At 53.0% G+C, this 14,775-nt stretch overlaps 2 protein-coding genes across 3 annotated transcripts in view; both read right to left on the bottom strand.

The window, feature by feature from the left end:
- The window catches only part of Znf76 (zinc finger protein 76), a 28,698-nt gene extending 20,693 nt beyond the window's left edge, over positions 1-8,005 (bottom strand). The window contains exons 1-2 of one of the 2 annotated variants that reach the window (XM_028888343.2): positions 7,688-7,776; positions 7,217-7,395 (exon numbers count right to left, since the gene is read on the bottom strand). The gene's annotated coding sequence lies outside the window, so the exon portion shown is untranslated. Of the gene's footprint in view, positions 1-7,216; positions 7,396-7,687 lie in introns of both variants that reach the window. The other variant, XM_028888342.1, reaches the window with a different exon arrangement.
- Positions 8,006-9,809: 1,804 nt separating this feature from the next.
- Scube3 (signal peptide, CUB domain and EGF like domain containing 3) overlaps positions 9,810-14,775 on the bottom strand; it is a 33,815-nt gene continuing 28,849 nt past the window's right edge. The window contains exon 24 of the mRNA XM_037199551.1: positions 9,810-13,576. Coding sequence (XP_037055446.1) covers positions 13,427-13,576 — 150 coding nt within the window. The 3' untranslated portion in view covers positions 9,810-13,426. The remainder of the gene's footprint in view (positions 13,577-14,775) is intronic.

Below are 14,775 nucleotides of genomic sequence, written 5' to 3'. Positions count from 1 at the left end.
AGGAACATCTAGAATCAAGGTATTTTGGAAATTATGCCAACTCTGAGTGGAAATGTTCTACCAGGGGATATGTAGCAAGACCCTGCCTAAAAAAACAAAAAAACAAAAAATAATAGCAGAGCAATGATCAAGGCATTCAGCTGTGGTCACCATTGGCTTGACAAGGGTCATTTATGTGAAAGATGACAAATCCTATCCAAATCAGGAGGGACAGGGGCACTCCCTTAACACACCATTTTATCAAGACATCAAAGTGGAGCAATGTGCAAAATCTCAATAAGGAAGAGAAAGGTCCGGCGGTGGTGGCGCACACCTTTAATCCCAGCACTTGGGAGGCAGAGCCAGTCGGATCTCTGTGAGTTCGAGGCCAGCCTGGGCTACAGAGCGAGATCCAGGACAGCCAGGGCTACACAGAGAAACCCTGTCTCCAAACCAACACCATCAACAACAACAACAACAGGGAAAGCAGCTCTGACCTTGAGAAGGGAAAAGACAATGGGTACAGCTCGTTAGGAAAACCGGTAGCTGGGGAATACTTTCATACACCATCTATGAAGTCTATTAATACACAGACACAGGCTGGGTGTGGTAGCTCCTGCTGTTAACTTACAAGGCCCATACAGGAGAATCCCCAGGAGTTCAGAGCCACCCTGGTCTACAGAGTGAGCCCTGTCTCAACAAAACAATAAAGAAGGCAAAAGAGTTAAGGAGCCGTCTCAACAGAGAAGCCCTAAGACGGAAAACCAGCGAGCACCGAGGACAGAGTATTAGAAGGGTGAGCCCCAGAACGCTGACAGCATCACGTGCAGGCCGAGGGTGTGGACGGACATCAACTCCCATCCGCTGCTGCTGGGAATGCCAGAGGGAACGGCCACTTTGGAAGACAGCTTGGCAGCCTCCAATGATCACGCTCCTTGTTATTTACCCAAGTGAACCAAGAACACATCCACAGGTCTGCTCATTCAAAGCTGCCTAACTCATGGAAACCAAGATGTCCTCAACAGGCAAACTGCGGGACACCCCTACAATGGAATATTTTAAGTCTTTAAAAACGTGTGTGTGTGTGTGTGTGTGTGTGTGTGTGTGTGTGTGTGAATGTGTGCACATGTCTGAGCGTGTGTGGCCAAGGGCTAGAGGCTGACATCAGGTGACTTCCTCAATCACTCTGTACCTTACTTTTTGAGACAGGCTCTCAGGAACCAGAAACTCACTGATTGGCTGGAGCTCTTCAGATCTTTCTGTCTCCCTCTACCTGCCCAGAGCTGGAGCTAATAAAGATGCACACGACTGCGTCCAGCTTTCTGTGTGGGTCCTGGAGGTCTTCAGGCCTGTCAGTAGTGAGGCTAACTGGTGGCTCATCTGCAGTGCTCCGGAGGGCAGACTCACAGCCCCCCAAATCATGCCCTCAAGTGGCATTGGCACTGCACACATGACAGGTGCCCCCGGTTATCATCTTATGAGCCAAGGAAGGAGGAAATTTATTGTCAACGCACTGCCCAGGCAGAGCTCGGCGGCCTCCAACATGCTCCCACAACACAGACATGCTGTCTTGTTTAGTCTGAGCCTGAAATTCATCAGTCTCCACAGTGGGAGCTGAGATGACAGGTCCTTTCTAGCCTAAGGTGGTTCTTTAAAGAAGGGAAGCCAGGAAGGCGGGGTCACCCAGCCACATGGCAGCAGGCCTAGGCAGACTCCTGGAAGCCAGGAAGGTAGGGTCACCCAGCCACAAGGCGGCAGGGCCCAGGCGGACTCCTATACCTCTAGGTTTTCCTTCTAAGTGCATCTGCTGCCTAGTGCTGGGAAAGCAGATAGTTCCTAGGGTCCTACAGATCTGCATATTGAGCTGCTTATCAATGGCTCTGCTAGGCTGTTTAAAAATCTCTCACAGCTGAAGTGTTTATTCCAGGGCAGCCAGGGCTGCATAGAGAAACCCTGTTTCAGGGGGGAAAACAAGGCGAATTGCAGCCAGGTGTGGTGGTGCACTCAGCACACAGGAGACAGAGGCAGGTGGATCTCTGAGTTCGAGGCCAGCCTGGTCTACAAAGTGAGTTCCAGGACAGCCAGGGCTACACAGAGAAACCCTGTCTGGGGGGTGGGGTGGGGGGAGTAAATTCCTAATCTCCCTTTCTCAATCTGATGTTCCAAACTCTTTCCCCCAGCATGTGGGAATTCCATCCTTCACTTGCCCAGCCTACAAATGGGGGTTGTCCTCAACATCTTTACTGGCCACATTCAATCCATCGCTCTGTTGGTACCTCTTTGAAAGTTAAGTCCATAATTCAACACTTTCTCTCTAACTCCTTAACTTTGGATCCAAGCCATCAACTTTTCTTTTCTGGACCACTGCAGGAGCACCCCCCCTCGGTTCCCACTGCAGGAGCACCCCTCGGTTCCCACTGCAGGAGCACCCCTCGGTTCCCACTGCAGGAGCCCATCAGTGCCTGTCCTTCCATTCTGCCCCCATACAGCTTATTCTCAACACAGCAGCTAGAGTAAGCTTTCAGAACGTAAGTCAAATCATGTCACTTATCTGCTTAGTGGCTGGTGGCCTGTGAGACCCAAGAGCTGCTCTCAATCCACTCCCCACCTCAACAGCTCCTGCTCTTTCTCGTCAGAATGCAGCCATTTTGGTACCACAGCAATCCTGGCTGGCTCCTCGTGTTTTTGGAATATACAAGGCTTATTTCTGCCTCAGGGCCTTTGTGCTTACTTGTCTACTGTTACAAATAAATTTCCCTCAGATATATGCCAGGCCCATCTCTAACTTCTTTCAGGTCTTTGCTCAAATGCCACTTTTCAGCAACAAGTTCCTCGCCGCTCTGTCTAAAACAACCGTGGCCACTCTCTCTTCTCTACTTAATGGTTCCAATTGTTCTGTTTATCATCTGTCTCCCTTGTCTGGTCCCCAATGGGCAAACCCAGGCCTCTATCCACAGCATCTAAAAGAGTGCTTTGCACACAGCAGACAAATTAACTTACAGAATGGATGGGATGGACAGATGGACAGATGGATGGATGATCAGTGAATGCATGAACATCCATCCCTTAGGATCTCCGAGTAGGTCAGCAGGGAAAGATCCTTGCTGAGCCTGGGGCTCTCTCGCCCTGGAGGAGGGTACCCTCTTCCTGCCTCACCTGTTCCCAGATCTAGTCTGGCTATTTACCACCAGAGGCCTTGGTGAGCCGGCGCCACGATGCGCCATGGCAACAGGCTCTTGTTGCTAGGACAGTGCAGGTCCCAGGCCACCAGCACAGACTCTGCAGAGTGCTGATTTTTACATGTGGCCTTCTGCTAGCTCACAAACAGAAGAGGTCAGACACAGGTTAGACCTAAACATTCTACTCTGTCTAGGGAAGCCCCGATTCGGTAACAGAGGCTCATTTGATTGGAGGTGTTTTCTGAGGAGCAGTGCTAAATTTGTACATATTCATCTAAGTCCTCCTCCACCACCACCTCTTGACATAGATTTCCAACACACAGAGAAGGAGAATATTAAAACCTTCACAGGCCCAGCAATGTCCGACAACCAGCCAGTGACAGGTTTCCAGTCCTCTACTCCAGCCTAAGCAGTTCATGTAGCCATTTTCTTGAAAACAAGTCTATCCAAGGCAGTTCCTGACGTTACCGCTGGATTCTACCACCCCTTTAGAACTGTGTTTATTTGGTTCATGGGGGTGCGCTCGCACCACAAGCATGCCGTGGCATTTGTGTGGGGGTTGGAGGACAACTTGGAGGAGTCAGTCCTCTCCTACTATATGGGTCCTGGGGATCAAAGTCGGGACATCAGGCTCTTTACCTGCTGAGCCATCCTGCCTGGAGTCTAGCGTCTTCTCAACCAACAGTCAACGAAGCAAAAAGTCCAGCACTATCATCAATTCCCTCACCTGAACAACGACTAAACCAAGAGGCATCTAAGTTCCACACTGTCCGACCTGTCAGCATGCTTAGAGGGCTTTGGGGAAGGAGGACGCGGCTACAGAACGTGTTTCACTTGCTTGCAGGTGACACAGACCATCAGAGCTCACTCAGTGTAGTAAGCAAAGATTGACTTCCTGCCTTCTCAGACAAGGGAAGATCAAGACGCCAGAAAATAAAAGGATCCAGCCCCTGTTCTCAAGGAAGTCACAGGGCGGCTGGTGGAGGAGAAAATACACACATAAGGCAGATTATATCCTGTACCCTGGAAAGAGAAAAGCAATGTAGGGTGTAAGCGCCTTCTGAAATCCACCCAGAGTTCTGCAGTCTCACCTGCCTTTTACAGCTACTCAGCCAACACTGGGAATCGGGTGACCCACAGAATAGACTTTGGGGCATGGTTCTTTAATGTCACATTTGCTACTCACCATCCGGCTTCCAGTGGGAGGGGAGCCAGGGCTTAGAAAACAATAGGACTAATTCAGTGCCGGGCGAGGCGACAACAGTCTATCCTCTGAGGATCTCCAGCAAAGCAACTGCATAAAGAGCCTGGGAACAAGAGTGTGCTCAGGAGACACAGCCGACCAATGCTGCAGGACTTCCAAGGGCTCAAGACAGGGACTCTCGGGGCTCAGTATCTGAGTCCATCAGATGTTCCCAGGGAAGAGTGCAGTTCTCAGGACAAACCAGACGCATAGGATGTCTGCCCTACAGGACTGAGAGTGGCAGCCCGGGAATTCAGAGCCAGGGAGAGTGCCAGTGCCAGAGCAGAGTTGTGTGGGAGGGAGAGTTACAATGTAATCAACTTGTTACCAAGATCTGTGAGGTGACGAAGCTCACCGACAAGAGAGAAGGAGAAGGAGGAGAAGGAGGAGGCTGACGATGTATGAGAGGCATTTGATGAATATGAGGGGACCAGATTCAGCATCTGAGCAGGGGTGCGGGCAGGAAGGTGGGATCTTGGAATGGGCAAGTGCACAGGTATATGAAGAGGGGGACAGCTGGGCAGCAGTGACTCGTTTCACAGAAGCTGGGCATATTATAAGGTCACTGGAAGAGCTAATTAGATTTCTGGGAACAGGATGTGGCCGAGGATGGCAGAAGTGAGGGGAGGAGCTAGGATGCACACTCAGACAGGCTTCCAATAGCATCGGGACACAGATGCCTCAGACATATGCACCAGAAACGGACTGGGGGGTAATGTCAGTGGCATCACTGAAAGCTGGGAGCTCCAAGGTCCCAAACTTGAGCAAAGGACAGACACAGGGGCTGAGAATATAGCTCAATGGTACAGTGCTTGCTTAGCATGACAGGGGTTAGGGTTAACTGGGTTCAGGACATGCTACCCCAAAGCACAGTGATTTGAGGACATGAGAACCAAGGTCTCTCTTATCTTCTCCTCTGAAGCAAGTCATAAGACCATCACCGGCTAGATGCCCTCCCTATACCCAGCAAAAAAAAAAAAAAAAAGGCATCCTTCTTTTTAAAGATGCAGGCCCCAGGTAAGAGCCTGGACATCTGGAGCTTGTTATGTTACCCTGATCCCATTCACTGCACTTTCCTGGCCTTACATTTTTCTTGAACTATCCATCTTCACCAAGTCTAGAATGAAAATATGTGGGTTCAACCTGCAGGTCTCCTCATCCTTAACTGAGCGCTTTCCATCGCTTAAGTTATACTAAATAGACTTGTATGCTTTCCACTTGTGAATCTGTCTTTTATTACAAGAGCCTCAAACAGGAATTTTAAAAAGGTATATATGTCCCTCCCACTGAAGGGGCAAGGTCTTAGGGGAAAAGAGGTCGAAAGTCATGAACAGGATGAGAAAAGTCACTAAGTTGTGGGGGCAAAAGGGAGTAGAAACCCTGTGGGTCATGAAAGGTGCTGATGTTGAGTTTAAGAATTACTAGAAAGCGAGGAATAAGGGTCTGAGGAGAATTTGGGAAGCCAGGAAGTCAGGGTATAAGAGGCATTGGAGTTAGCGGGGTTTTCTGAGATGGCTCAGATGTATGAATTCCAGATTCCTTTATTTAAAGCAACTACCAGGGAAAGTCGGGGAGGGAGTGGTGGCGGATATAACTAATACCTAGAGCTTGTGAGAGGTAGAGTTAGTTTATATAAACAAAGCTTGACATACAGTAGTTGCTGGGGGGAGAGGCAATCATTATTAAGGCGCTATGAAAGTGAAAGTGAGAGGTGAGGAGCCCTCATCAGATTGGGACAGGGATTCCAGGATGTGAGGAGCCCTCATCAGATTGGGACAGGGATTCCGGGATGTGAGGAGCCCTCATCAGATTGGGACAGAGATTCCAGGATGTGAGAGGCCTCATCAGATTGGGACAGAGATTCCAGGATGTGAGAAGCCCTCATCAGATTGGGACAGGGATTCCAGGATGTGAGGAGCCCTCATCAGATTGGGACAGGGATTCCGGGATGTGAGGAGCCCTCATCAGATTGGGACAGGGATTCCAAGATGGCAGCAGTAGTGAGGGTATGGGCCATGTGCTCATTGTCTCATGAGTCCCAGGACAGTTAAGGCCTTCACTAAAAACAACTGCTATCCCTTAAAGGTTTTCTGCGGGCCAGCAATGGTGCTGAACGTTCTGCATATGTTACTGGGGGCATTGTACCACCCTCCCTTGGCAGAACAGTGACAAAGGGGTCAGAAAGGCTTTAAAGGGGATGCCAACAGTCCCACAGCCGAATGGCCAAGTTTATGATGTCAGCACCCCAAAGGGAGGCTCTCTGCTACACTGCTTTCCCAAACTGATAGAGCCCGAGCAAGAGGGATGAGTGGAGACCACTAAGTGTAGGGTCATGGAAATGAAGAAAAATGATTCAATGGAGCAAGTGGACCCTGGGGCACTTCTAGGGCAGAGTACCAAAGAAGTTCTCTATTTTTGTCTTGACTAAGAATTGCGGAACTTTAATTGGAAGAAACATTTGGGATCATCAAACTCAATCATATCACAATATTGATCAGAAGGTGAAGTCCAGCATAAGGACAGGACCTTTCCCAGGTTCCCAAAGCCCAACACGATCGACTCTGAACTTGAACCTGGGACCACACACTCAATCCAGAATTCTCTGATGCCTCCATTGATACTTCATTTCCATACACTCTTCAGCACCACAGTGGTGGTGGTGGTGGTGGTGGTGGAGGCTTACGTTATGTGCTGATTGACACTGGAGGCTGGGGGGTGGGGGTCAAAGAGGGGGGGTCAGTGGGGTGAAGATGATCATGGTGTTACAGGGCGAAGGTCACGAGAGTTAACGTGGATGAGCAGGTGGGAAACTTACGGGGTCTGATTTGCAGTAGTAGCCAGGAGAGGTTTGAAGGGTGTCCGCAGAGGGTCGTTTAGGGGTCACTAGGGCCGGTGGGGGGGGGGATCTTGGAGCCGTGTGATCACTGTATCAGGACTGAGGTTGGTGGGTCCAGAAGCGGGGCTGGGGTTAGCAGTCCATGAATCGGGGGTCACCTAGTGAGGTCTGCTGGTGAGTGGATGAGGTGTGTGTCTGGGGTCAAGGAGGTGGAGGCGGGCGCGGTCACGGGGTGGGGTTTGGGAGCCCTGGGGGAGGAGCCCAGGGCGGAATAGAGGGGCAGGGACCCTGGGTGGGGGTGGGGCCAGGCCACCGTCCAGGGAGGCCCAGCCGCCCGGCCAGGGCCCGAGGAGGGTGGGCACGACGGGCTCCGGACCTTCCCGGGGCCCCGCGTCCGCCCGGCCTCCCGCCTCGGGGCACGGTGGACCCACTCTTCCCGCGGCCACCAACCTGACAGCCCCCGAGGGCGACTCCGCCGACAGACCGCCATGCACCGGGCCCTGCCACCAGCGCCGGCCCCGCAACCCGCCTGCGCCATAGCCCGCCCGCCCGCGCGCGGCTTGCCTCGCGCGATATCCAGGTTCCAGGGCGGCCGCACTTCCCTCTGGCTCCCGGCGCGGCCTCCGCCGGGCCCCGGAACCCGGATGGCCAGCGCGGGGCCACGCTCCAGCCCGCCCCCCTCCGCCGCGGCGGCCGGCCTGCTTTATCCCGGTTCCCGGGCCCCGGAGCCCCGGCCGCCAAGTCTCCTCGGGCGAGCCTCGGCGCTCCGCCCCCTGCTTCCCTCACTGCTGGCGGCCGGGTGACGCGGCCTCGCCGGCCGGGGCGCCCGGGGAGGGCGTGATGACGTCACGACGCCGGGTGGAGGCCGCGGTCGCCATAGCAATGGGTAGGGACCCGCGGCGGGGCTGCGGCGGCGGCGGCGGCGGCGGCGGGAGGCTGCGCGGCGGGAGTCGGTGCGGAGGAAGCCGTGGCAGGTATCTCTAGGTAGTTACCGCCGCCGAGGGCGATGCCGAGGAGCCTCGAGGGGCCGGGGCTCGGGGCTCGGGGGGAGGACGGTCCTCCCCGCGCCCCGGAGGACGGCGCCCCGAGGGATGGCACCCAGTCCTCTCTGCACTTTGCGGGAGGATGCCCCGGAGGACAGCGCCCTGATAGTGCTCCCTGCGGTACCGCCCCTGTCCCGTGTTCTGGGGGACGGTGCCTTGGGGGACCATGAGTGTTGGTGAGGGGTGGTGTGCCTTTAGGGCCGCCCGTCCTCCCTCCCAGGGGGCTGATCCTCCTCCCCGAGGGAAGCTGCCCTGACAGCCCCTGCTGAGGAATGGTGCTCCCTCCAGACACTGCCTTTCTTGAGAGATGACATTGTGGTGGATGGACACGGAGGGAGAGCACCCTGCCGGTCTCCTCGGGTCCTCGGGCGCTCACTCATTCCTCCACCAGCTTCTAAACTAACCGCTCCTCTTGGTAGGCTAGCAATGTGAAGCGCAAAACCAAGGGCCTACCCGCTTTTTCTTTCTTTTTTGGGTTTTTTTTTTTTTTTTTTTTTTCGAGCCCAAGGTTCTGGTGGGTCAACCCAAGGTATTAATTGCTCAGGCCATTTTTTTCCCCCTTGTTCCTCAAGTCATTCTCTGAAGTGACTCTGGACTAAGGTGAGGCTGTTATCTATAAAGAGCTGGGAATTGCTTGCCAAGACCTACAGGCAGAGTGATGATGGTAGCAGCTGACTTCTCTGTATTTCACAATTTTGGTGGCCAAGACCATCTTCCATAAAGAGAACACAGCCGGGCGACCTTAAGTGCTAGGAATGAGACATCTCAATCATGGATGTCTGAGAACTTGTGTCCTGGCCAGGTTCTACAGACTATACGGTGGTTAAGAGGAATAATAATCTCTGTGAGTTCGAGGCCAGCCTGGTCTACAGAGTGAGTTTCCAGGACAGCCAAAGCTACACTGAGAAACCCTGTCTTAAAAAGAATTTTTAAAAAGAAGTGATACTTTAAAGAGTCATTTTTGTTCTTTATTAGTTTATGTGTGTGTGAAGGCCAAAAGAGGGCATCAGATTCCCTAGAGCTGAAATTATAGGCAGTAAAGAGCCACCTGATGTGGGTGCTGGGAACTGAACTCATCTTGTTTTGAGACTGGGTTCCATTACGTAGCCCTGGCTGGCCTGAAACTCACTATGTAGATCAGGCTGGTCCCTACTGCCTCTGCCCTGAATACTGAGATTAAAGACATACATGTTCTACCAGACTCAGCAAGGGAAGTTCCTGATACTGCTTTAAAGGTAGACGAAGTCATTAGGAATAAGATGCGTTGGGGGAGCCAGGTGGCTCACGCCTTTAATCCCAGCACTCGGGAGGCAGAGCCAGGCAGATCTCTGTGGGTAAGATCCAGGATAGGCGGAGAAACCCTGTCTTGAAAAGCCAAAAAAAAAAAAAAAAAAAGGAAGGAAGAAGGGAAGATGAGTTGGGGGAAGCAGCCAGCCCTGTCTGGGAGTCATGACACTTGGACTATTTACGATCCCTCCCCAGCTATAGGGACACGTTGTTGAGGTAGAAAAGATGCGTGCCAGCCTGAGGAGTTCCACTTAGTGTTTTAATAATATAAAAAAGACAGTACAAAATCCAAACATTCCGTTTTACAGGTTCAGATACATATTTTCCCCAAGTGCAAAATACTCTATGAACCACACTGCTTGCTGTTTATTGTTGATTGTGAGATGCTCACTGTATCGATATAGTGGAAGGCAGGTATAAAGACAGTATTTTGAGATTTTTCTTCTGCACTAAAAAAAAAAGCCTTCCACATGATAAGTATTCTCTGAAACTTCAGCTTCCACCGAACAAAATGTTTAGCGTGTCCAAACTGCTGCCGTTGGTTTTGTGCTGGTGAGCTGCCAGCGGCACCGGGGCGTCTGTTCCCTCTAATTCTTAAAGGATTCCTAGTCCAAATAATGGCCGTTCTACCATTGAGACAGGTCCAGTGTGAAGGTTTCCTCGGTGGGGTTTACTTCCACTTTTCCTGGACTTGAGAAAGAAGCCAGGCAGGTGAACATTTTCTGCTGGGGGCAGTTACACTTTGCCTCCCTCCCCCCGCTTTGAGACGGCCATCTTGAAGCACAGCAGCAAATACAAATACTCGAATGCTCCCTAAGCCTTCCTGGCATATTGAGACATGACTTCCTCGTCCATTCAAGAGTCACCTCAAACATGCACGCGGAGAACACTTCTCAGATTCACGAAGAATCGCAAGAGCCCAAGCCCAGCCTGCCCACCTGACCTTGAAGCACCACATCTGAGTCTTCTCAGCCTCCACATTCGGGGACACAGGAGCACTGACAACCCAGTGGCAATCCTCCGAGGGTTCCTACAGGCTTCGGGTGAGCAGCCCGAGACCAGGCTCTGGACAGTTTTCTCCTCATTCTGAGAGTGACCTCAGGTTTAGGGGTTGGCTGGCCTGACAATACAGAGGCAGAGGGCCACAGAAGCATCACTGTGCTGCTGAGGACCCTCGTACCTTCTTGAGATGTGTCCCTTGGTTCTTGGAGCCTCATGGAAATGACTTCCCATGCTGGCACTCCACTCAGGGCAGTTTGTGCTAAGATGAATGAGGTGCCGTGGTCCTGTGGCCTCTTCGGGGTCAGCTGATGAAGGGTTCCTGTTCACACCATCTGCGCATTTCTCCCACTTCCTCCTAGAAAGTCCCTGAGCTGTTATCCTCTTCCATCCACTGAGCCCCCATAGCCAGGTGCCCCAGGGCCCGTCTCCTCCAAGTTCAGCAGCGGCTTGCTCTCCTCTAGCCGTCTTGATACTGGCTAAGCCTGGTGGCCTGTTCTCTCTGTGCCATGAAGTCATGTGCAGTTCCAGCAGCCATACAATGCATGATCAGAGGAAGTGTTTGTGTGGGGGGGACGACCGGAAAGGGAGCAAGGAGGAACTGCGCCCTAACGGCAGACACTGGGAGGCACTCACTGTGTGGCTTTCCAGGAGCTGGGCAAAATGGCAGGGAGAGAGGACTCGCAAAGTTAGCCTTGCTTCTAGTAGGATGGTCCAAGTCGATTGAGGCTGCTCCGTGGCACTTGTGGAGAAGTAGAGACATTCCCACAATGCCGTTCGCCCTCGTAGGAAGCCTTCACAACAGCTCTCTGACCCAGACAGACAGACAGACAGCCAGCCAGCAGACCCCCCGCCCATTCTACCCCATGGTGTTGTCCAACAGATGGCCAGGAAACCAGCTTTGATGGCGCTGGCTGTTTGGCTGGTGTGTGTGTGGATCAGACCATTCAGGGTTGCCTCTCTTGGCGGTCACCAGAGCTGGACCTGCGGAGTCCGTTGGTGCCTGTCCAGGCCTACAACCTTGAGGGAACTGGAAGGAGCAAATCGGAGGCTTTCCAGGCAGCAGCTGGTTAGGGCGGAGCCCATGCAGGGCCTGGACTTGGTTCTTATCCTTTTGAGAACCAGTAGTTGAAACAGGCTGGAAGTCAACCCTCAGGAGGCAGGCGGCCAGTGTCGGTTGGGCACATGCCTGCTTCTTGTCCCGTCACCGGCTGCATGCGTGGATGAGGTCCTATCCGAGGCTGCCCCAGCCTTCTCTGGCCTTGGGAGCCTGAGCTGGCCATCCTTAGAGTTTGTCCTGATCCTCTTCCCTGGCATGCCAGGGAAACAGAAGGCAGTGACAGGGTAGATGTCCCCTGCTCGCAGTGGATTACCGGCCAGTCCATCTGCATCAGAACCATGAATCCATAGGCACAGAGATGGCAAGGGCACCTTGGTCAACAGCCCCTCCTTCCTGCTTCGAGTTACCAGAATCGCCCTCCTACCCTTGCGGCACCTCCAAGGGACTGCCCTGGCTCCGCACAGCGGAGGACCCTGAAGTTCTGGGTGGCCTCAGGTAGGACAGAGACCCATGAGATGCTCCAGGGCTCAAGGCTTATTTGAGTCAAACTGATGTCCCTCCACTCCCAACGTGCTCTTCTCTCCTGGGCAGCTATAAATAGGGTTCTGCTAAGAGGAAAAAGAAAAACCAAACCCCCTCCCTCTAGACGACACAGGAAGACTAGAAATGATTGCACTTCTCAGATGTGGACAGGCTAGGCGGGCAGCCTGCTAAGGGCACACACACTCTTGCTGCTCACAGCCCGAGGCCAGAGGTAGGCAGCTCCAGGCTGGCTGCAGAGTGGGGTCCTCTCTGGTGGAGCCCACAAGCCACCTTGGGCTGCAAGGGAAAAACTGTGGAGCAAGGTCTAGGCTGGTGGTGGTCACTGGCAGGTTTCTTTAAGGAATGCACTTAGCAAGGGGAGAAAGTCTCCCCCACGGAGCACTTGGGTGGGGTGAGGGCATGGCTGGGCCAGGGAGGACCGGCAGGGAAAAGGCTAGTGTCTGAGGCTGGCTCCACTCGCTCTGTAGGCCGGTCCTTTAGGGCATAGTTTTCTTTTCTTTCTGTTTTGGGCAATGGTTTAAAAAAAAAAAAAAACCTGCTTTCTGTCCCACAGAGCTTTCTGGGAGTGTCGTCACTGGGAGCCCCTGCAGAAGACGTCAGGCACACAAGATAATGCCTGTTGCTCTCCCTCCTCAGCCAGGGTTCCCCCCCCAGTGGTATGGAGCACTTGTAAACCCTAAAGAGTCAGCCCCAGGCAGGCAGGCAGATGAGAGGCGCTGTACAGGTAAGAACCCCAACCGTGTAGGCACCCCAGGGCCAAACCGTGTGCCCGGCAGCCCATGTTGACATAAAGCTGCTGTGTCAGAGGCTTCTTTGGCAGGACTCTGGGCAGCACAGTGGGGGTGTTCCGGCTCCTGGCTAGCAAGGCACAACCCTAGAATGGCAGAAGCCTTTCTTCCCCACCCCCACTTCCTAGCAGACCCGACCCTGTTCTGGGCCTCCGACACCCTTCCAGAGACAGGTGGGGGCCGGGGGGGATGTGAGCTGGTGAGATGGGCAGAGGAGAGAGTTCTATTTCTTCACCTCTGGGGGAACAGGGACAGCACTGAATGGCTTTTCCAGGGAACATGTAAGAAAGAAGTAGAGAGAGAGAAAGAGAGCAGACAAGGTAACCAGGAAGACAGGAGAGGAGAGGGCCTGGTGTAGAGATGGTTCTCCTCCAAAAGGAGAGGACAGGTTCTTGTCTGAGGTTGGGGTGCCAGCTCTGAGGGCCAGGGAGTCGGCGCTCTGGAACCTGCGTCTCTGGGCCCACGGGCACTATTTGTAAGGCCTCAAGAAGCTGGAGACTTTGGAGCGGAGCAGTTTGATGAAGGATTTGGGTAGCATCTCCTTGTGTTTCTCTGTGTACTTGAAGTAGTTTTGGGGGTGGGCCAGGACCTCAAAGAAGGCCTTGATAAGCTTCTTGTCCTGCAGAAGACGTCAGGTGACATTACTCAGCAGCCCCCCTTTATGTCTAACAGCATCTCACGCTGAGCATGCCCAGAGGTGACCCCTGGACTCTTCCTACCATCTGAACCCCACAGCTCAGTTAATGGCAGCTCTAGCCCTCTGCTCCTCGGGGCCTGGTCTGGGGAGCCATCGTGAGCCCCACTTTCTCACAGCTACAGCAACCGTTGGCTCCTCCAGAGTGCACCCAGGGGCCGACCCGTCCGTCTGTGCCATCTCAGTGGCTGCCACTCTGAGCCAAGGCACCATAGTCTCTCCCTTAGACCATCTCAATAGCTGCTCTATTTCGTTGTTCTGTTTTATATGCTGCTGAGGCTGAACCTAGGCAAGTATTCTTTTCTTTCTTCTTCTAGATTTACTTCTGTGCCTTTCACCTGTGTGTGTGCCCTACATGTATCCCTGGTGCTAGAGGAGGTCAGAAGAGGTTGTTGGGGTTCCTGGAACTGGAGTTGAGGTTGTTGGATTCTTTGGAACTGGAGTTATGGATGGTAATGAGCCACTGTGTGGGTGCAGGGAACTGAACCCAGGTCCTCTGCAGAAAGTAACAAATGTTCTTAACTGCTGAGCCAATTCTCCGGCCCCTCGGCACGCATTCTATTACTGAGCTATGGCCCCAGCTCTCTCGTTACTTCTTGAGACAGGGTCTCACTAAGTTGCTCAATCTGGCCTTAAACTCACTTTGTAGCCCCAGATGACCTAGAACATGCCATTCTCCTGCCTCAGTCTTTTGAATAGCTGGGATTAGAGGTGTGAGCCACTAGGCCTGGGCTTGATCTCCATCCTTGGCCCACCATAGATCAGTCTCTTCGCAGCAGCTACAGTAGGGTGGTTACTTCATGTCTGAAACACATTTTTGGTTTCTGTTCTCTGGATTTTCTTTCCTGACATGAGGCCCGGCTAACTTGTGTAGGGTAATCTTAAACTCCTGGGTTCAGATGGTCCTCGTACCTGAGCTGCTCCAGTAGCCGGATCTACAGGCAGGTACATCCTGTCTGGTGAAAGTTTATTCTTTTTATAACAATGACAGTAACTGTGGCGCTGGGAGCTGAGCCTCGGGCCTGACAAGCATTTCTCCACCACTGGACACATCCTCCCCCCCCACCCCCACCCCCGCTTTCTTTCCTCACTCACAATACAAGTCAGGTCCTCTTTGCAGCATG

Source organism: Peromyscus leucopus, chromosome 16_21, assembly GCF_004664715.2.
Source record: "Peromyscus leucopus breed LL Stock chromosome 16_21, UCI_PerLeu_2.1, whole genome shotgun sequence".
In the NCBI taxonomy this organism is placed as follows: Eukaryota; Metazoa; Chordata; class Mammalia; order Rodentia; family Cricetidae; genus Peromyscus; species Peromyscus leucopus.
Note: the sequence above shows the minus strand (reverse complement) of the source record. Positions and strands in the feature narration are given on the sequence as shown.